Source organism: Triturus cristatus, chromosome 4_2, assembly GCF_964204655.1.
Source record: "Triturus cristatus chromosome 4_2, aTriCri1.1, whole genome shotgun sequence".
Lineage (NCBI taxonomy): Eukaryota > Metazoa > Chordata > Amphibia > Caudata > Salamandridae > Triturus > Triturus cristatus.
In genome coordinates, this window is record NC_140586.1 from 206,127,637 (window position 1) to 206,151,030 (window position 23,394).

Below are 23,394 nucleotides of genomic sequence, written 5' to 3' on the forward strand. Positions count from 1 at the left end.
AAAGGAGGTTTTGAAAAACGAATTCCTCTTAATAGTCTGCATACCAAGGGATGCGCCCCCGCAGGTTTTCCATCAATGTGGGTATGATTGAGTGAAATGGCAGATCTATATAGGTTGATGGTACGATAGGATTTACCCGAGCTAGCCTCAGAGGCTAAGAAGTTAACCATAAAATTTAAAGAGGCTGAAACGGGATCGACAGATTTCTGCAGACACCAGCTTGACCAAAGAGACCAGGCGGACTTGTAAGCCTTGGAGGTGCCAGGGGCCCATGCTCGACTAATAAAGACTGAAGCTTCCTGTGAAATGACGAAATCAGAAGGGGAAGGCTGGAAATTTTCCAGGCGGACAACGTCAGACTGGTTGACCATTAAAGGATGGGGGTTGCCCTGAGGATCCGAGAGAAGATTGGGGAAAGGAGAGAGAAGGACGGGGAAGTCTACCGCCAATTCCAGGAGAGACGGGAACCAAATCTGGGACTGCCAAAAGGGAGCTACTATTACCAGAGATGTCATTTGGCGACGCACCTGCGATAAGACCCTGTTGATCAACAGAAAAGGAGGAAAGGCATAATTGAGGTGAAGGGACCAATCTTGGAGGAAGGCATCGGTCGCCAGAGCCAAAGGATCCGGACGCCAACTGAAGAAATGAGGCAACTGGGAATTGAGACGGGAAGCAAAGAGGTCTACTGAGAAAGGACCCCACAACTGAGAGAGGGAGAGAAACACGGAGGGAAGAAGCTTCCAGTCGCTGGAATCCCGGAGGAAGCGAGAATGCCAATCGGCCACAGCGTTGAGATCTCCTGGGAGGTATTCCGCGGAGAGCGATAGTCTGTTGGAAAGGCAAAACTCCCAAAGGCTTTTTGCCAGATCTGCTAGAGCCTTTGATTTTGTGCCACCGAGATGGTTTATATAACGAACCGCAGAAACATTGTCCATGCGTAGAAGGATGGTACAACTTACTCTGTCTTTTGCCAGACTCTGGATTGCAAAGGAACCTGCAAGCATCTCTAAACAGTTGATGTGCAATTTGGACTCCTCTTTTGACCATGTACCGCCAGTCGATATTGGTCCACAACGGGCGCCCCAACCCGTCAGACTTGCATCGGATTCTAATACAAGATCTGGGGCGGAAGCGAAGATGGTTCGGCCGTTCCAGGCCTCCAAATGGTTTAACCACCATTGCAGTTCCAGGTGAGATTCGAGATCTAATTCTATTTGATCGGAATAAGCGAGACCTTGCCGAAGATGCCTGATCTTTAGGCGCTGAAGAGCGCGATAATGGAGGGGACCTGGGAAGATAGCCTGAATGGAGGCCGATAAAAGGCCGACTATTCTCGCAAGAGTTCTGAGAGAAATGAGTGGACGGCGCAGAGCCTGGGAAATCTCCGTTTGAATCGTGGAGATCTTGGATTGAGGAAGAAACAGGGAAGCCAGGGGGGAGTCTACACGGAAGCCCAGAAACTCCATGCTCTGAGTCGGGATGAGAGAAGACTTTTCTAAATTGAGGAGAAAACCCAATTCGAGAAGAAGAGAACGTGTAGTGTTGAGATCATTCAATAATGCCGATTTGTCTAGATTCATGAGGAGAATGTCGTCGAGATAAATGATGAGTCTGATCCCCAGAGATCGTAGATAAGCTACGACAGGTCTCATTACCTTTGTGAAGCACCAGGGTGCTGAAGAAAGTCCGAAGGGCAGAGATTGAAAACGATAAGTGACGTTTTGCCATTGAAATTGGAGGAACTTTGTGTGCGATTCGAGAATAGGAATAGAAAGATAAGCGTCTTGGAGATCTATGCGGACCATCCAATCGTTTAGACGCAAAGTGTCTCGTAAGTGAAGGATCGTCTCCATTTTGAAGTGGCGATAAACCACGAACTGATTGAAGAATCTGAGATTGATCACCGGTCTCATCTTCTTGTTCTTCTTTTGAACGAGAAAAAGCGTGCTGAGGAAGCCTGAGGGATCGAAGGGGGAAACTAGAATAGCTCTTTTGGAGAGAAGTGCCTGTATTTCCGAGGTGACTAGCAGGGACATTTCGGTTGAGAACACTAGAGGAGAAGGAAGAACATGCTGAAAAGGAGGAGCGTAAAGCTCGATACGATAACCTTGGACGGTGTCGAGAACCCATGGATCTGCAGTGAGAGACTGCCATCTGTGCAGGAAAAGGGCTAAACGACCCCCCACAGGAATAACTGCACTCACCTTGTTGGGAATTGTTGTTGTTGTGGCGGAAGCCACGTTGGCCCCTGCCCCTGTAACCTCGACCTCTTTGGGGGTAAAACTGGGGCTTGAAATCCTGCTGGTTGGAGTTGAAGGCACCACGGGAACCTTGGGACTGGAAACCACGGCCGGTAGAGCGGCTCCTGCCTCTTCCGGCCCTGCCAAAAACCCGAGAAGGAAAGACCTTCTTGATGGATTGCTGCGCCTTGTCCAAGGAGGCAAAGGTGGTGACGAACCGATTTAAGTCTTTTACTAACGAATCTCCAAAGAGAAGACCATCAGCCTTGACACCAGGATCAAGGGGGGCAAGGTTGGCAAGCTTGGGATCTAACTTTATTAAGAGACCTTTGCGGCGCTCATGAGTCAAGGCCGCATTAGTGTTGCCCAGGAGACAAAAAGCGCGTTGGACCCACAGCGAAATCTCCTCTGGATTAAGGTCCGTGCCATCCAGGCGAGCTGTTTCAGCTAAATCAAATATGCGGGCCAGTGGCCCCACCAAATCAAGCAGTTTGTCTTGGCAGGAGGACCAAGCTTTGTCCACGCCTTTGCGCGGATCCTTGCCAAACTTCGAGAAGAAAGTGAGGAGAGGTTGATCAATGGCAGGGGTAGAAGTTATGTGAGAAGGGAGAGAGGGCTTGGGACACTCGGACTTTAATTTAGCCCGGACAGTTTTGTCTAAAGGGAGACGAAGTCTGGAGGTTATATACTCTCCGACATGGTCAATAGGGAACCATTCGGTAGAATTAGGATGCCTGATAGAAGCAGGGTCAAAAAGAGGGGTACCTTCAGGATCCAGCACCGGCTCCGATGCAAAAGCGTCCAGTTTTAATTTCTTAGGAGGGGATGAAGGATTTACAATATCAAAAATATCATCAAGGTCAGTGGCGTCACCCATATCATCATCTGTATCGTAAATTGTTGAAATGACCAATTTCTGTGGTACCTCCGGGTTGTTGGACTTAGCCTTACGTTTACCAGCTACACTTTTTAACCCCTCCTGAATAGGAGGCCTGGGAGGAACCACGTCCTCTGTCATATGTGAGGAAGACTCACCAACCACTTTTGACGCCAAAGAAGAAACCTTGGAGTGTACCACTGTAAGTTTTCTGCTATCCCCCGCAGATTGGGCCATTGCTTTGGTCATTACACTTAAGAGAGAGTTCTCCATAGTCTTGGAAAACCGCTTCATAGAAGCTTCGACAGCAGTCTCCACTGAGGAATTAATAAAAGAGCTCAAATCTTCCTTGAACTCGTCCCCTTCATTGTCATGAGGCTCATTAGAAACCTGCATTGCGAGCATAAACTGGGAGCCTGCTCAAAACCTGACAAGAAAGGGTTAATGTGTAGAAATAAGGAGTGGGCGTATGAAAAAGAAGAAACCCCTCCCCTTAGGGGGCGTGTGAAATATGCCCGAGGGAATGAAAATGAAGCGTGGAGAGGAGCCGGTAACAGCGCGTCGAGCTGAGGAGCCGTTCTGGAGCGCTGCGCCACAGTTGAGGCGGGGACCGGTGAGAGAGGCGCGCGAGGGGCAGGCAAAGCGTGCAGGGCGCGGGGGGAAACGAAAAGCTGAAAGGTATATACGCGCGTGAGAGCGCGAAGAAACGGGAGCAACGAAGTTGCGCTACAAAGGCCAGTAATACAGTAAACAGAACAATACCATGAAGTAATTCAAATTAATGTATATGATAGAAAAAGGTACTTATCTTGACTGCGAGCAGCAAGAAAAGAGGGCTGTTCGCAGTCACGATAGACCTTATACTATTATCTAAGATGTGATTGGTCAGTATTTGCTTCTTTGTTTCCCATTGGCTGGTAGTTGTTTCTCCAAGCCTTCTGGGAATAGTAGTTTTATCTTGCTGCTATTGGAATAAAGCAAGAAAAGAAAAGCATAATAGGAGCCTCCGGTCTTGCCATAAAATTTGATCATCTATGTTGTGTACTTCAGTGGCCCTGCTGACATGTTAAGTAAGCCCTTCTGTCCCGTTATCCCCACACGAATGCACATGAAATTTACGCACCCAAGAATTCCCAGTAAATTGGGTGTTTTCTCTTATATTCCTTCCCTCTCGCATTTACTTATTCAGTGTCCTTAGAACTGCAGGTTATACTGCATAATCTGACATTTCCTACTGAGTTCTGCTAGATTTCTCAATAACTTTAGTTTTCTATGGTCCGTCAATAGCTGAAGTACTTGGTTACGTGAGTTGTGTGTGAGTTGTGTGTGAGTTGCGTGTGAGTTGGTGAAGGCTGTCAGACCGCCTTAGGTCTCAAATCAATTTGGAAGTCGAACAATCTACCAGCCATCACTTAGGGTCTTCCGTGGAGGGCAAAAAAAACGCAAAATGCCCAGAAAGCAGGTGCACAAATCCTGCAGTTAGCAGTTTGGGAGCACTCCCGGGTTGTGACATTTGTGACATGTGACGTGTGCGTACCGTTGGGGCGCGTGTCTGTGCATATGCAGGTTTGTGTATACACGAAAAATCTGCAAAGAGAGAATTATCGCGCATTTTACCAAAAAGAGAGGGGGCATATTATCAAGCATTCGGATGTAGTCATCGGATTCATGGCTGCTCAATCCGACGCATAAAAGCAGAGTGATTTCACAAATGCCCGCCACTGCCTGCCAGTTGTACATTTTGAACTCAGACTGCATATTGGCATCAGATGTTTGCTACCAAATCCAAACCATATGTCTTCGGACAAATACACATTCGGGTCTTGGGCAGTTCCAAAATGGGCTCTTTCTGCACATTTTTAGTTCAAGGGAGTGCCCATACTAATTTGAGAGTGATTAAGCTATTGACATTGTAAATAACAATGCTGTTTCTTTAAATGTTTTAAAAACAAAAACATAAACAAAAATAATGTCATGAGCAATGCCAATAGCTCTAACTTTAACAATGCCGAGACCGTTGCATTGTAAATGCTTGTTTTCTTTCTGACTTGTTCTTTCCTTGTTTGTATTACCTTTTGCTACATCTTTCTTTTTTCTTTCTTCCTCTCCTTTCACTCCTGTTACCTTTTTTTATTCCTTTCTGCTTTTCTCCTTTATTGGCTCCCCATTTAGCTTGTTTTTTCTTCCTTTTTTTCTCTTCCCCTTTTTTATTCTCGTTCTTTCTCTTTGTTTTTCTGCATTCTGTCATGCTCTCATCACACCTCTTTTTCGTTTTCCTCCTTACTTGCGGTTTTGTATCTTTACTCTCACTCTCTCTCTTTTGCTGGCTTAGTCTGTTCCTTTCCTTCTTCCTTGCATTTCTCTCTTCCTCTCGTCTTTTGCTTCCTTCTGCTCCTTTTTTCTTCCTCACATTTCCTTTATCCCTCACTATTTCCTTTTTATTTTGTCTCCTTCCTTTCTTCGTGTCCTCCATTCTCTTCCACTCTTCATTGCTTTATTTCAGTTTCTTCAGTTATTTCTTTCTTTGTTTAAAGACTGCATAGCTTCTTAAAGCAATCTCTTCATATATACATTTTTGTGTCATCATTATCTGACTGCTATGCAGTGTGCCGGTCTCTGCCAAGACAGGCTTACTCGTAGATAGCTATGAAGTCTGCATGCACCTCACAAAATGGATTACTGCTAATGGTTATTTCAAAGTCTCAAAGTCTCAGTGTCATCTTATGTATTGCATGATAACGAGGACAAAAGTATAAATTAGATTCTCAATTCTCAGTGAGCTTCGTAAACAAAGGACAAAACAGATGCTTGGGGACCCCCACAACTATACATTTGCTATGTAGCTACTGTGGCATTAATGCTGTATCAGCACTGGAGTAGGACTAGGGGAAGTGTTTAAGGTATATGGACTTAATGTTCTCTTATTTACATCCATATATTTGGTAGTAGCTCATTAAATTTTTCTGTGACAAGAAGTAGCGCTCGCTACAGGAAAGGTTGAAGACCCTGACATAAACAGATGGATTTTGAATTCTAGATTTCTTTACTTCAATAAAGAAATACACAATCACAAATGTTCATAAGGTTCTCCAAACACATGGCCCTGTGCAAGTAAGAAATTACTCAGACTTTCAAATTAACTAAATGAAAAAAAATCACAATTACATTAACTTTCCTGGAACTAGGAAACATGCATTGACTGACTCAGGATGAGGGCCAAGTACCCAAGTATCAAAAGTGTGTACACTGCCCAACAAGCACCTACACACTAACAGTTGTGGGCAAAACATAGAACGGACTATAGTGCTGAAGCCTCTAGAAAATGTGAAATAACCATGCAAGGACAAAAGAGGAAACCCAGAAGAAACAGAGAAAGACCATGGTGACAAAGCCTAATCAGAGATACATGTCTACTTAAACACAAATGTAATCTCGATGGGAAGCCAGACAAGCATTGGCACAGCCAATAGGTCTCGCCTTTGGGGCCTTATAAGTGTTTTGCAAGAGCTATCGACTTTGCCAATGGGTTTAAGCTATGTTGTAGAGTTATGAAAGACAACAAAGAGAGCTTTTTAAAACTTATAAATAAATAAAATGTATCTAAACGTTATTGTAACATCAGAAAATGAAACCTGGGACTCTGATGCAAGGTACATCACTACAAAAAGCCTGTAACATCATACTGTACCTTTGACACGTGTGCAAGGCACAACACTACACAAAGCCTGTAACATCATACTGCACCTGGGACGCTTGTGCAAGGCACATCGCTACACAAAGCCTGTAACATCATACTGCACAGAACCCCGACAGTTTCCTGCACTAACTGCCCCCTCACAAAACTTGCTGATCGCACACATCCACCATAGTGCCAAAGGCAAACCTGTATATTAATATGCCAACATTAATGTGACATCAAACTAACAAATACACAATACTTTGTGATGTCACTGTCCAACATTGTGCCTCAAACTCCACAGTGCACAGGGCTTTACCGGGGAGCTCACAGAGCAGTTACTTAGAAAACGACCTTAACCCACTCCGCTGTGACCTTAAAGTACATCTTCTATATGACAAACAGAATGAGGTTAAAAAAATTATTTCTCAACTACAGTAAAAAAAAAAAAGCAGAATATTCCACTCACCGAATCCAGAAGTGCACATTGCACAATCCCCTGTGCGGGCCTGGGTGGGGGAACAATAGAGGCTGATCTCACCTCTCAAAAAGGGGGGAGACTGGGAAGACTGCCGCAGAACCGGGGGGGTAGAAGGGGACAGCATGAGTGAAGAGAAAAGATGGTGAAGAGAGAAGAAAGTAATGAGGAAGTTACTATGAGACTAGCAGAGAGGGGAGGGGGCAGTGAGAGAGAGAGAGGGAGCACAGCATGAGGGGCGAGAGAGGAGAACGCTCACAGGTGAGCTACATGAGGTTGAGGGAATAGGAGTGGGGGAAGAAAGACGTGGCAGGTGGGAGACAGGGAAGAAAGAAGGAAATTAGATCTTAGAATACAGAAGGAGACAGGGGAAGATGAAAGGCGCAGAAGGGGAATAGCGTGGGGAAAGAAGGGTAAGGAGGACTTCAGGGCAATAACAGAGCGGAAAAGTGGAGCCTGGAGGGGGCAAAGGGCATGACCTGGTGGAGGCGGGACAGCAGAGAAGCATAGTGATGTTAGGGGGCAGCCTAGCATGAGAGAAGTTCGTAGAAGTAGAAGAAAGAGTGGGATAGCTTGTGGTAGAGCAAGAGAGGGGTGACCGGGCGAGCCAAATGAGGCATAACATGAAGTAGTGGTGTGGCCACAACAATGAACACGCAGAAAGTAAAATCAAGTGCATGTGACGGTCCGAGGCAGTGCTAAAGTAACGTGGAGGGAGGGGTGAGGGACGAGGAGGGGAGAGGGCAGCAAGCAACGGAGCGGGTTACGCGGCCGCAATAATGAACACGCTGAAAGCGTAGACAAGCCCGGGAGTTGTGTGCGCCCGCGCGCTAAAATGAAATAAACAAGCTGCGAGACGGGCTCTGTGGTGGGGGAGGGGCATTGAAGCGAGGCACACACGCTTGGGCGAGCAAGAGGAAAGCCAGATGGCGCCTCTGCTTGTGCCTGTGCGCGTAACTGCACACTGTATGCCACACAAAGCTGTGGTCGGACTTTCAAAAGCCCACTCACTAAATGTCTCGCCAGAGCAGCGCATACGCTGGCTCAAGCGAGACCTAAAAAACAAAGGAATCTAAAAACAAGCATTCTTTAAACGACATTTGGACTGAAGAGTGTGGTACATGTTTTAGTCCAAGCCTCTTGCCTTCCTTTACAAGTCACTGCCTTAAAACCACAAGGGAAGCAGGAAACGGCCAGCTCCACCTCCTCTTTCTTGTCTGGTGGTTGCATTTGAAGGGCACCAGCACTCATTTTTGGGGACCTTGGCTTATTTTTCATCACCGAAATATAAACCAGATCCAAGAGAGAAGGGCTGGAAAGGGAGGTAGAAAACAGTGACAAAGGGAGAAAGAAAAAGCAGAACCTGCATGACTGAGGTAAGGAGACAGGAAGTGTAAGGTGGTGGATGAGAGAGGCATGAGTTTGAGTCATGACTGGGCAGCTGTGGTGCTGAGCAACCACAGCATGGACGTCAATTCACCAAAAAGCTAGAAGTAGTGGAAGTGACATACACGCCATTTTACGTTTACATGGACTCACACACACTTACACATACACAAATTTACACACTCTCACATAAACACACTCTCACCCACAAGCATGCACACAACATACATTTAAAAGCATTGTTTTACTTAACTTAGCTACCAGATAGGGTCATATTCCATCTAACTGTACTCCATATTTTGTTACACGAATAGTGAATAATGTTATTCACTATTTCTGTATTTGAAAAATTGACAGAAAACCAAGAAAGTGATGCCCCAACTGACGTCCAATAGGACGAGCTGCCCCTGTGTTCCAAGCGCTATTGCTATTCGTATGACCTTGCGGCGCTGGACAACCAGAAAATTGGAAATAGGTTACAAGGGAAGAGAGATGGAAAATAAAATGACACCGATGGAAAAAGGAATTTAAAAACTAGGGAAGGAGTTGCTGTAAATGGTCGGGGATAATGGATGACAGGAGAGAGCGTGATACCAGAGCAGGCTATTATACATTATAGGGGACTAACAGCTCACCCATACAGGTTTATTTTGCAAGCATCCAAGGCAGCAGTTGAAGAGTATAAAGTAAACTGTGGGATAGAGCAATCCAGTTCTGGTGGAAGAATACAGTAAATAGGGTATGGGCAAGAGAAGTGATGAACACATGCTGGATAGCGTAAAACAAATAGAGCCAACAAATAGAAAGCAAGCAAGTGTGCGTTACAAACGACAAAGCCAATAGTAAGCAAAGGGTGGAAAGCATTCCCATGGACTTTTTCCGAATGCCATCAAGATGTCGTTAGAAAACCAGAGTAGGCTTAGCCCTAAAACCCACAGTAGCGTGCCCTAAATGAGCTGCAAGCTGCATGTGTTTTGTTCTGATGTCACTTCCTGTTTCAATAGTTATAGGTGATTCACAAATTGGAAAAAGCAATAGGCAAGGAAAAAAAACAAAATGTACAAATAATGTAGCGACGAAGAACATTCATGGATAAAACTGGCAGAAGTTGACACATTGATTGTAAGGAACAACGTGTCACCTAAGTCTTAAGAGCCATCTCTCAAGTTTCCCATGCAGTTATGCACACAGTTACCAAATCAACCCATGCTTTGTGTGGCATCTCCTGTCAGTTCTGGATTTTCACGCAACATTTTCATATTGTGGAATTTGTCGTTTTTCCTTTCATGAAGAAGCATGTTGGCACAAACAGCCCAGCATGAAAAATAATATTAAACAAAATAAAAACCCAGGATTGGCTGGAAGTTGAGATGCACGGCATAGGAGCAGTTGGCAGGTACTGGCACATTACAGTTATTATCAATCACATGATCAGCCCAGATTATCCCTACAAATGATGAACATCACCTGAAGTGCCTTAAAGTATGTTGCTGATAGGGCATTTGCGCTTAACACAATTGTTTTTAGGGTGGAATGTTACTGTGAGTCTTGTTTCAGTCTTCTATGCAAATGTGTTGTTGATTACATTAAGATTCAGGTGTACGTCCAAAACTTTGCAATACTTTTCAATATATATATATTTTTTGCTTTACAATATAGACAGAAGGGAACTTAACGCAATCCTTCATAAATACAGCTTTTTCTGTTAGTCGGCGTATGTTTCTACTGTGGGGACTTTCAATGCATACATTTGGTCCGAGTTGTAACTTAAGAACTGGTTACCTCTTCCCAGGAAAGTCCCGGTAAGCCTCGCTTATGATCAGGCGGTTTCGAGACAGACTCTCAGTGCCCGCCACGACATGCCCCTGTGGACTGGCACCGACAAGCGATATATTCTTCCGTCAAGTCACATGCTCTTGCTAACCTCCAGGGAGAGGGACGAGGGTCAGGACCACAAGTGAACAGCCGTGAGCAGTTCAAAGAGAAATGACTCTGTGCCATATTCACCACTTAGCGGTCATGCCTGCTGGAGGATGGAGATCAAGGGCAGGAGGGCAAAGGGCACAAAAACATGGGCGACAGCAGTTCACAGAGCTGTCCCACTTAAGGAGTCTGTGTGAATAAACAATGAGGATTTTTGTAAATCTATTGTGCCCCGAAAGCAGACCACTACTGATATGTTAATCACTGTGTTTATACGACGTGCTGAGAGTGCAGATAGAAAATGCAACTGCCCAATACTTAACGTGCCAAATATTGCTCTTGATGAGTGAATCGGAAACTCAGTAGAAGCGATTTAGTCAGCATGTGCTAGCCAAAAGGTTACCGACTGAAAGAGACCCGTGTTATAAGTGCCGTGCTTTCATCTAAAAGTCCATTCAGTTAATGACAACCTCGTGAGTTTTACATGCACTTACGATCGCTGTTGCAAAAACTGGGTGTCTGTTGCTAGCACAAATGAATGCAAAACGAATAAAAACAAAAAATTATGCTGGTGATACTCCAAGCAGTGGTAAACCCATGCTTACTGTGAATACAAAGCAGATAGCGTGTTCCATAGCTGACACTCGGCAGCACTGTTTAAAAGTGAAAGTGTTTGCCGCTGTTCTAGTTTAAAATCTATCGGCCCACTGTGAGCCACGTGCGTGTGTCTTGCTGAAAATCCAGAAAGATTTAAAGGTGCCTTAACCCAACTATGTCAAGACTGCGAGAAGCACTGCAAGGCAATCTTTGTTTATTTTTCAGAGCGCGTGTTGTTAAAAGACGCGTGGACTTCTAATAACAAGCGTGCGCGCCAAGCGAGTGGTGCGCGCGCAACGGCAAAAATAGGCTGGCGAGTGATTAAAAAAAAGATGCTTAAAGACATCGCGCGGCCTTGAGCAAAAGTAAACAAAGCTGGCGGCTCGAAAGAATGACGAGGGAGTGTTGCGGCATTCATCTCTGCAAATAAACCATTGGTTGAGCACGTCATCGCGCAGCAATGATTGTCGAGAGGCGGAGCGAGTTTTCAAAGTGCTGCTGAAGGCTGGTGGTTCGCACGGGAACGCAAGCGCTAGGCCAGCCAGCAGCACTTTAAAAACTCACCTACAAAATGTGTCTCCGAGCAGTGCATGCGCGCTGACTCAGCGAGACCTAAAAAACTCCTTTTGCACGATTATCAACTTTAGGAACACTGTACCTACTAAAAAGGTTACATCGCCTAAGGATCGGCGAGGAAACCACTCTCTGGGCAAAGAAAACATACATAAACTATTACAATCTCCACCTTAGCAAAAACTGCACATCATTAAGGGAGGATTGCCACCCAGTGGATGGAGGAGGAACTTACTCTGGCAGCAGCGTTGGCTGTCCTCTGTTTGCCGATGCAGAGTGTTATATGGGCCCGGATGGGTCTGTTTACTGTGCCTAGCACACAGGTGTTTTGTAGTTTCCCCTCTGTTCATGTGTCTCGATAGTCACGACTGTGACGCAGGGACATGGGTATAAATAAATGAGACCCGGCACGTTGCGGGTCAGATAGTGAAAGTAACACATTAACTGAACGGAGCCTGTGTCATTTATTTAATAATAAATGCCATGCCATTGTGTTCCGTGTTCACCTGTCTAACGGTGAACAGAACACAGAGGAGCAGTGCATGAGTCTTCGCTTTAAATCAGTGAACTGAACTCAGCACACGGTATGCACAGTGGCTTTTTCTAGACTTTAAAGAGGGGCAATGAATGAAAAAATAGAAAATGATAGATGGGGAAAGGAAAATTCCTCAGTCCGGAGAAACGTAGACCACAAACGTAGAAAGGTACCACAAGGAACTTTAGTGTGATTGAAGTAGAAACTACAATGGAAAGAGAAGAAATACTGGCAAGTACCACAAAATTTCCCAGACAGCCCGCTTTATGAATGTAACCTATGTCAATTAAAAACCACAAAATATTCTGTTAAGAAATAACAACAAAGGGAGCTAATGTAACAATTTGAGATGCTAAAAACAATGTTGTGAATGGCTTGCTCCATTATCCATGAATTTTAGTGCCCTGTGTAGATACAGATTATAAACAGTTGTGCAGAATCTAGCCTGCAAACTTAATAAAACCTGGAAGTCTACTTCACAGAACAAAGAGGAGGGCGGGCGGTGAGGAATTTGTGGTTAGGTAGAGTATATAGAGCATTAGCCAAGGTAAGTAACTTTCTCTGCTGATGGATATTTCTACCTGCAGATTCCTCAGCTTTTGACAAGATACCAAACCAGTACTTGGGGACTATGGGAGGCAGCACAAACCACTGACACTGGAATAATTGTGAAAAAGGTAGCTTTTTATTGAAACAGGTGCTTATCACAATTATAAATCTGGGCCTGCGCCGTACAAAACAACCACCTCACTATGCAAAAATAGTTACCTACGTTAACTACCCCCCACTCCTAAAAGTCCTTCCCCCCACAAAGCTTAAAACTGCAGTTCTGTACCTCCTCCTGGGCTGACCCTCATCATTTGGGACCTATAACCTCCCCTGCATTTTTACAGACACTATTAACCTATAACTAACCTAACTTCTTAATGAACCTTAAACTTCCGACCTAGTCCAGGTGTACCTTGCCTACCCGTTCCCTTTCAGCCTGGATTGCTGCTGTCAACAACAATAAACGTGACTAAAAACCATTCCAACTTCTCTGCCAACTGCCACCTAGAAAAAGTCTCCAATAGCTTTTTCTGCCGCCCCACCCCCCATCCCTCTGTGAACCTAGCAAGACAGCAGCCAGGGCCTCCTGGATCTGCAACCAATACAATTGCATTCCCATATAAGAGATGAATACTTTTTCATATAAAAAACTCTACCGCATCATACTTCAATACCAAATGCTCTATCCATGACACCCCATTTTCTATACAATAACCTTCATCTCTCTGTTCACCTTCCTCCTCGCTTTCTCTGTCGCAGAGGGCTTCAATGACCCCATGCCACTCCCTATGTGCTATGTAATCAGTCCACATAATGTGGCATCCTGCCCATTGCCTAAGAATCTCCTGCAACGTATCCTTCATGCCTCTCATCAACACAACACTCTTTTCTACAAATAGATAATTATCTCCTAAGTGAAGTAGTAAAATGTCGGAGCACCGCCCATTACAAGCAAACTATTCAGAGGGGATTAAATCCTTCCACCTCATCCACCCTCTACCCTGCCATCGCAGCTGGAAACCATGAGGGAAACATCTCAATGAGGCCCTAAGGCTGCCCTGCCTCGCTTGCCTTTCTGCCGACTTAATGAACAAATGTCCAATTATCCAGACAGACAGTTTGGCGACCACCGGGCCTGGAACCAAACCTGAAAAACATCAAAACATGCATAAGAAAACCACAATGGCTTAGACACCCCCTTCTCCCACCCGCACATAGCACTGAAAACAATTGGAAGCCCATCTGCCCAGGCTCATAATGTCATCTCGTGTGAAGAAAGATAGAGGGTTGTGCCCTCTCGATTGATCAGCGATGGTAAGAAAATAAATGTCAGAAATTTTCTGAGGTTTATCACGTGCTTGGTTTTATTTATATTTCCATAGATAGAGTGCAGATAGAGATTGTACAGAGAAAAGCCGACACGTGTTTCGCCCTAGTGGCCCATTGGCCGTGGGCTTTTTCAAGGCAGAGCTTCGTTATGATCAAAAATCTTCCTATTCCTTTGAAAGTCAAAGTCAAAGTCAAAGTTTTGCTTTATTCGGTTAAAATTTAAAACCATCAAAGCACAAAACAGCAAACAAAATAGAGAAAAATGCATTACAGAAAAATTATTAACACAAATAATAAATACAAAACAGTTTGGCGCAATGTACAATAAAATAACACTTAGAGAATTCATTCCTATAGCTAAAAACGTGGTAAAATTCCATAATGACCTTAAAAAACATTTCATCTACGACAACGTAGTGGGCACAATAATCATTATCAGGTAACTATGTCAACTGGGCCCTATTTCTGACTCTCAGGGCACCCACTATAAAGCAGGCAACCCCAAAGCAAATCAATGGAGATTCCAACATTTGCAAATAAGCCAAGGCAGGCCTAACTCGCTTAAATTCGCAATTTTTTAAAATCGGCAAGATGTATTTTTTCCGCTGTACAGAGTAAAATTTACAGAAAAATATCATGTGCAACAGATTTTGTTCAGAAATATCACAGGGACAGGGCCCCAGAGTTCCCTCTTTAAAAAATCCTTTCGGATATGCCAGGAGCCAGGGAAGCAAACCATGCTTAAATCTTATTAGCAAAAACATATGGAAAGGTTTATTAATGTAGGTCAGGTAGGGCTGAATCTTGTTCCCTAAACTCAACATCACAAACCTCCTCACTGTCGGTTTCCCCAGCTCATCACTTTCTCTTGACAACATTACTCTTGACAAAAATTGGGTCTTGATAGCTTTAATTTGCTCTTTACTAATCACACAAGGACTAGAGAACAATTCCGAACACCCTATTGAAGTCAGTTTATTTTTGATGTAACTTAACCAAGGGATAGACAGGGCTTTTTCCAAGGACAGACAGTCCTGAATAATTTGTTGGTTTAGGTTTGGTGGCTGTTGTGCCCAAACCCTCAACCAGCCTAGTAGCGGGGCCACTGCTATTTGGTCACTGATATAACCCATCCCTAAGTCCTCATGAATATTAAAAGTGGGGGCAGAGGGGGGTAAAGACAGCAGTTTCCGAAAGAAATTATTTTCAACCACTTGGATATTAGGAGAAGCCTTGTAACCCCAGACCTCGCTACCATAGAGTGCCATGGGTAAACACTTCGCACTGTATATTTTTAATAAAGCGGGGAGTGGTTTACAGCCCAAGCGCTTTGCAAAGCCCAACAAAGCGCCTGTGGCACTAGCTAAGATATTCTTTTTTTGAGCACGTTGTGTGACCCAGGATGAACTGTCGTCAAATGCTACCCCTAGATATGGGAACGTCTGGACTTTCGTTAATTCCTGCCCATTGCAGAAAAATTTCACCCTTTTTGCTTTCCCTGAACCAATCGACATAGAATGTGATTTTTTAAAATTAATTAATAAGTCTAAAGAGACCATAAAATCATAAAATCCATTTAAGAGAGCTTGCAATCCTCTCGCGGTTCTAGCCAACAAAACTGTATCGTCCGCGTATAGTAGAGCGGGAATCATTTTGGAACCGGCTTTCGGGGTGTCTTTACAAATCGAATTCAAAACCGGTCCCAAATTATTGATGTAAAGCGAGAAGAGTAGGGGAGCAAGAATACACCCCTGTCTTACTCCCCGCTTTACCTGCCAGGCGTCAGTCTGGCTTCCATCATCCCTGTAACGGACGACTGCGGTTGTGTCGTCATGGATTACAGCCAGGAAAGAGATCAATACCGGGTCAAGCCCCAAACCGGCTAATAATACCCATAATTTTTGCCGATTTACAAGGTCAAAAGCGGTGGACAAATCCATAAAAGCTAAATGGAGGTCCCCCTGCTTAGCGACTGTATATTTTCCTATAATAAGGTGTAAATTGAGGCATTGTCCCACTGTGCCCCTTCCCTGTCTAAACCCATATTGTAGATCGGAAATAATGGATTGCTCCTCCAACCACACAGTTAAACGAGCAAGAACAACTTTACCCATGACTTTCATGGCAGAATCCAGGAGAGAAATAGGCCGGTAGCAAGCCGGGTCTTCTCTTGAACCTTTTTTAAAAAGTGGAACAATAACGGCTTTTGCCCATGATCTAGGGGCACCGACCACAGAAGCTGCGTTAAAAACACAGGTTAAAAGTTTCGCCCAAAGCTGTGGGTCTGCCCTATAAAGGTCTGCTGGGACACCGTCCGGACCAGGGGCTTTACCAGACGCCGTGGCCTCAATGGCCTCCCGGACTTCCTCCTCCTTAAAGAGGATTCTTGAAGCTAAAGTGTAATCCACGTAATTTGTGGGATTAGCTTCTTGTATCTCCGAATAGAGACCACTGAAGTGAGCCACCCATTTGTCTGGCGGGATAAGACATTCTTTGATGGTATTCTCTGTCTCATTAAAGAGGGGACTATTTATCACCTTCCAAAACTGGCTGCTATTTTTCTGTATGCTTGCATCCGTCAAATCGTCCCATGCCTTGGACTTTAGCTCGCGTTTCCTATCCTTTATTGCTTTTTTATAACCTTTTCTTGCCTCAGTTATCTTACTGGGGGTACTCCCAGATTCTTTAAGTGCCAGTAAGAGAGCAGAGTGGGCACTAGAACAGGCATGGTCAAACCAGTTTTTAAACTTCCTAGGTTTCGGTTTCCCATGGGAGGTAAGACTCCCCTGGACGTGTTTAGTGATTCTGTTGAAAGCATCCAGAATCACTTTCGGTTCCTCCCCTGAAGAAAGACACAAGCTAAAATCCTCTGTTTTGCTTTCATATAAATTGACGAGGAAATCAGCCGGGGTAATGACATCCCATCTAAGTCGTCTGCCCTGACTTGTAGGCTCAAGATTTGAACTAGAGATCAAAGGCTGAGGAGCATCTTTCCTCAAAGCCTTAACTTTGATTTCCAAAATTAGTGGGTTATGGTCACTTAGGCCGTTTTCTGTAACACAAAACGTGCCCAATAGGTTCAGCATGTTACGTGGTACAAAAATATAATCGATTGTACTACCGTGGCCATGACCAGTAAATGTGTGAACCGGATCCAACAAGTCTTGAACCGGCATATAGAGATAATAAGACGATACTATATTCTCTAAAAAGATCCCGCCTTTAGTGTGCTCAAAGTGGGTCACTTCATTTGGGCAAAAATCTAAATAATTATTTAAGCAACAGTTAAGATAACATAAGTGTATATTAAAATCGCCAAAAAGTAAAAGAAGATAAGGTTTTTCATTCAATGCATCAAACTCGTCCAGGAAACTGAGTAGTGCTTTGAGATGTTCCAGTTCTTCCGTCCTAGTAAATGAGTTGTAAAAATTCACCACCAAAAATGATGGCAGGTTAACACATTCCATTTTCGCTGCTAGGATGTGAGGAGAGTTAGTTGGTAATAACTCAATATTATAACGAAGCTTTAGGCTGAATAATAACAGGAGGCCCCCTCGTGGTCTCCCCATATCCGAGGGTGTAGCATATTTAATAAAAGATTGGTAGCCATCCATGAAAAAAGGATCTTTGGCCTCCCATGTTTCTTGTAAGGCAATTATATGATATGAGGAGAGAAAAGCCAACCAATTTTGATTACCTCGTTTGGACCGAAGACCAGCTATATTCCAAGATAATGCAGAAATTAAATCTGCAGCTAGAAGGTCCATTATGTGCCCTTGATCCTTAGTTAGAGTGTTAACCAGGTTAGATAAACAAGGTAATGGAGCAACCTCTACACCATTCCAAGGTAAGTCCACGCCCATATTTTCCCCATTAAAAATGGGCGCATTTCCTTTCTCGACTGCGTCCTCAGATTGTAATGGCAAATTATTAACTAGTGCAGTGGAAGGGGCATTATTCGCCGTGACGGGAAACCCAGCAGATAAAGGCTCAGAAGAATTAGAAACGTCTATACTAAAAACATCATTATTTGAAAGTCAATTGCTTCGTCTCTGCGGTCCCAGAACCAAAGCAATTGACTTTCAAAGGAATAGGAAGATTTTTGATCATAACGAAGCTCAATCAATCGAGAGGGCACAACCCTCTATCTTTTTTCACACTCAATTCTACAATGGCTTTTGGGTGTAGCCATTTACGAGGAATGTGCCACAACTAAATCGGGCCCTGACAATTGTAGCACCAAAAGTCCAGAACCTTCCACCCAAACAGTAACTTTTACTCATTTTTTTTTTTGTTTGAATATCTTTTACTAGTACATTTTCCTGCATAATTTCCTGTTACAGCATGGTTATTATCTAGCATCAACAAGCAACACTTTCCATATAACATTACTTGGTCTCTGACTCTGTAAAAATAAGGCGTCAGCGTGCATATCTTTCACATAAACTTAGTGTCACCTTTAACCGTTGTCCGTGGATGCTTGTCCATCTGCCAATTATCCTGGGCATTAACTGCCCGCACATTCTATTATCTACAATCGAATCTAAGGTTGGGAATGTTTAGTTAGTCCATTACCATCGATATTCTTGATTGTAACAAAATGCAGGTCATCTGAACAATTTTTTCCCCCCCAATACTTAATAATAAAACCAAAACAAATAAGAGATGTCAGGGTGGTAAGGGGATACGCCTGCAGTGTCCGTTGCGTTCACCATCTTTTAGCGGCCATGTCGTTATTGGTATGCCGTTAATGAACATGCGGAGCCTCTACTGTTGCTGCAGCGAGTGTGTAGCCGGCCGCTAACACTGAACAAGTCTAAGGAATGCAAGGTGTCGATTCGCTCCTGTCAATCTGGGCGGGATGACCCGCAACCGTGACTCCTGTTGTACTATCTGGCGCCGGATCGTATATCAGACACCATCTGTTGTGCGGGCAGCAGCTGTTGTGAGGTATCGGGGCTTACTAGCTGCTTAAGCATATCATCCCAAATCTGTGCAATGGGATGCTTTCTCAACCCTGCCGTCTCCTCTCTGTGTAGGGTGGTGCTCTCCGCCTGTGCCCACACCTCTAAGGACTTCTTCCAGTGTGAGATTTCTGGTGGGTCCTTGTGTTTCCAGCGCCTAGTTATAAGATGCTTCGCTGTTATGAGCCCCAGGTCTCTAAATCGGAAGCTCGCTCTGTGGTTTTTGTTTCTTTTGTAGAAACCCCAGGATGCAGACCTCCCAGTTATCCGGCACTACGGTGTTTGTGCACACATTCATCGTTGCCAAAACCAGTCGCCAGTAAGTGTGAAGGTTGGGACAGGACCACAGCATGTAACAGTAACTTTTACTCATAATGTCATCTCTACTGCCTCCATCGAAATGAATCCAAAATAAATGAGTCCCAAAACTATTTGCCTCAACACCAACTAAGTTAGACCTTTCCATAATGCTGCCAGTAGCTGAAAAGCCAACCCTCGCTTACCTTTTGTGTGTTTAAAAACAAAACCATCCGCCTCTGCCGAGGTCGCCCGTAGGGAGACAGCGCACAGGACGGGGCAAAAAGCATCTACCGGAAACTTATGCAACTTAACAGAGGAACCCCAAACTATTTGATCCGTTTTGGACTAGTGTTACCAAACTAATACCAACCGTGTACCGTGATGAAATGGTGGCTAGTCACCCAACACGTCTCCTTTTTAGGTCGAGGACTACCGGTCTGCCGAAGGCAGAACCGGAAGTGGAGATTTAATGTTTTCTAGAGTGGCTATTTAGCCCGCCTCTCTTTTAGCTTCTCCTCCATTGGCTGGCTTCCTAAACGGAGGCCAGCCGTTGGAGGAGAGAGCCGTCCCTCCAAATAGGCTCCGTCTTTTTCAGATTCGGGGGCGTGTTCCTTACTGTTCTTTCCACTTTTTAGCCACGCCCTTTTGAACAGCAGGAACACGCCCCCGAATCCGAAAAAGTTTCGAAGCTTCCATCCGCCATTTTTTTTTCTTAGCAGTACTGTGCAAGATCCCACGTCTTAGTTCTGTGCTAGACCCCCGTAACTTTACCTCGTTGCAAGTCTCCTCAATCCTGCGCTGGATCACCCTTCTCAATCCTGTGTTCTGTGCTAGACGCCCGTAACTTTACCTCGTTGCAAGTCTCCTCAATCCTGCGCTGGATCAACCTTCTCAATCCTGTGCTGGATCCGGATTCCAATATCGTTGCAAGTCTCCAGCGGACAAGACCTAATCAGTCCTATCAAATGTATGTGCCAGAAGAAAAGGAAATTCTCCTTTGTCGGGAATGCTGCTCCTTAAAATAGGTCGTGTCAGGTTCATTACAGCTTCGGATACATTTGTATTATGATCAAATAATGAGTCGTTCTGCTCAGAGAAGTTATCTTTTACATCTGCATCCCATTCGTCTCTGCATTTCATCTATTTCTAGCCCCTCTGTAAACCCATAGGCGCCGGAGCGCTTGTTTTAGGTTTCATTTATATTCCGTATTGTGTGACATAACCTATTTATTACAGCGCTTGAATGTCCAGTTCCAGTAGGGACACCCGAACCCGCAGCAGTTCCTCCGATGGACCGGGACGTCAGCAGAAACGCTCGGTGCAAACACAGCATTTTTGCAGCCTGCACATCATCTGCTATTTATTCTCTTTGTTGTAGCTTCCAAGCCTATTAGGTAATATATGTTTGCACGCTATCGATTTGCTGTTACCGAATTCCAGAAGCATTTAGTGTTGTAGTGTACATGTTCCACAGACAAATGCATTGGTAAGTGCAGCTTTTCTTTCATTTTCGAAGCGTGCTGTTTTTAATGGGCGGCCGGGGATCTGCTCTCATTCAGAGGTTTGGCAGTTCATAAGTGGTTGTTCATTTCGCACCCACCAATCACGTGATCCTTATACAAACAAATTAGACTAGTCTTTCCTCCCCATATGCGGAAATCAGCAGCATACTCTAGGCACATATCCGAAACGTTGGCTCTGAATTCTAGGCCAGGACAGATAAGATCATGTAGGCCGTATTAGACGGACACCCACAGAAACCAACGTAAACACGTGCGACAGGGTTTTTACCAAATACATGTTGGCAAGGCAAGCACGGCGAAATAACCAGGGTGAAAGCCTAGTAAAAGATGGCAGTAACCTCGGGCTGCAGGCATCCGAGGAGCTGGCCCACAATAGAACCAGTGAACACAGAATGGAACACTGATGATTAAAAGAGGTCAGCGATGAAAAACATTTAAATAATTTTAAAAAGTGAAGGGAGAGGGGTTCGCCTTCTACTAAGTTAACTGCAACCCTACTGGTTAAACTAGCAAGTCTATGTAAGAGTTCCTTAGCTCCGGAAACGTTTTTTCTGATGAAAACTTGATATTCCTGCAGATTCCCAATTTTCAAAATCTCCAAAAGTATTTCATTGTTTCTGAAAAAAGTAGTGGTAAATATGACTAGAGAGACCCTACAACCATGTACCACAAATGACCTTCTTAAAAGTGCATACATGGCTGCCTTTCCTTGCTAGTAAACGACCCAATGCCTACAGGTAGTTTCTTCTTTGCCAGCTCATAACAGAGCTTTATGCACAGGACTCCCCATCTAGAAACTGTTTTTTCTCAGCTTCCCCTTGTTTGACCCAAAGAAACCAGAGAAAAGAAGCTTATTTGTTCGATACTACGGAGGTAATTGTGCTAAATTTGTACGGAGGGCAGAAGATATGTGCCAGGCGCTGTAAAGGATGACATAAAAATCTGTTACAGACATGTGGAGAAATCATTCAGAAAAGAGGTATGTTTTTATTGAATTGCTAGCGAGTGAGAGCTTGTCAGCCCTGTGTGGATAGGGAGTGAATTCCACACTTTAGCCGAGAGGTAGCTGAGGGAGCCTCCGGCAATAATTGCGGACAGTCAACATACAGAAGGTTGGGGTGTGGAAGATCTGAGCGCCTTTCCTTATTACTGAGCGAGATGCAGCCAAAGTCAACTGAAAACTCAGACAACCCTAGGTATGGGCACACCCTCCCTAGCGCCTTCACTGAAAGGGAAGCTTTACATAGTTAAATAGACTAAAGCGTCTGCAACTGCCCATGATTTGGCTGTGGATACTGACCCCCAAAAAAGGACTGTTTCCAAGACAAATACTTCAAAGACCATAAAGGTAAAAACTCATAAGTCAACATTAATTTAAAGAAAATACCTGCCAGGGAAATATAAGCGACCCCAAGCTTGTGATTATTCATCCTAAAAGAGGTGATCGTATGCAACTGGGGCCTTCTCAATTTCAGTTCACCCTTTAAATAAAATCTATTTTTAGGTCGAGGACTACCGGTCTGCCAAAGGCAGAACCGGAAGTCGGAGATTTAATGTTTTCTAGAGTGGCTATTTAGCCCGCCTCTATTTTAGCTTCTTCTCCATTGGCTGGCTTCCTAAACGGAGGCCAGCCGTTGGAGGAGAGAGCCGTCCCTCCAAATAGGCTCCGTCTTTTTCAGATTCGGGGGCGTGTTCCTTGCTGTTCTTTCCACTTTTTAGCCACGCCCTTTTGAACAGCAGGAACACGCCCCCGAATCCGAAAAAGTTTCGAAGCTTCCATCCGCCATTTTTTTTTCTTAGCAGTACTGTGCAAGATCCCATGTCTTAGTTCTGTGCTAGACCCCCGTAACTTTACCTCGTTGCAAGTCTCCTCAATCCTGCGCTGGATCACCCTTCTCAATCCTGTGTTCTGTGCTAGACCCCCGTAACTTTACCTCGTTGCAAGTCTCCTCAATCCTGCGCTGGATCACCCTTCTCAATCCTGTGCTGGATCCGGATTCCAATATCGTTGCAAGTCTCCTCAATCCTGCGCTGGATCACCCTTCTCAATCCCGTGCTGGATCCGGCTTCCAATATACCAATAACGGAAAACTTGATTCGACTTGAGTGATCCAGATTATTGTTTAGGTTTGATGTGGTTTTGTGGGTGTGGTCTTATTTGATTTTTTTAAAACACTAGATGTGCTCTTTGACATGTGTTGGAGCTTCCTTTCAGCAAATTATGGCAACAGTAAACAGTGCGTGTTCAAGCCATCAACGTTTTAAATGTAAACTTCTCCTGGTGGTTCCGGATACGCATGCGCCTTGCCGTTGGCTGACTAGGGTAGAGTTTTCGGTAGATGTACACCAATCAGGGCGCCCCGTGTCGATGTGTTTACGGTGATATTCCGGAAACACGTAAAAGCTGTCGGGATATTTATTGCGCTATTTTATATTCTCTT

At 44.4% G+C, this 23,394-nt stretch overlaps 1 protein-coding gene across 1 annotated transcript; it reads right to left on the minus strand.

Annotated features, from left to right (window-relative positions):
• Positions 1–535: 535 nt before the first annotated feature.
• LOC146833394 (uncharacterized) lies at positions 536–3,586 on the minus strand. Its single transcript, XM_085600069.1, has one exon. The coding sequence runs from the start codon at positions 3,523–3,525 to the stop codon at positions 1,552–1,554; it is 1,974 nt and encodes a 657-aa protein (XP_085456195.1). The 5' UTR covers positions 3,526–3,586; the 3' UTR covers positions 536–1,551.
• Between the last annotated feature and the right edge of the window lie 19,808 nt (positions 3,587–23,394).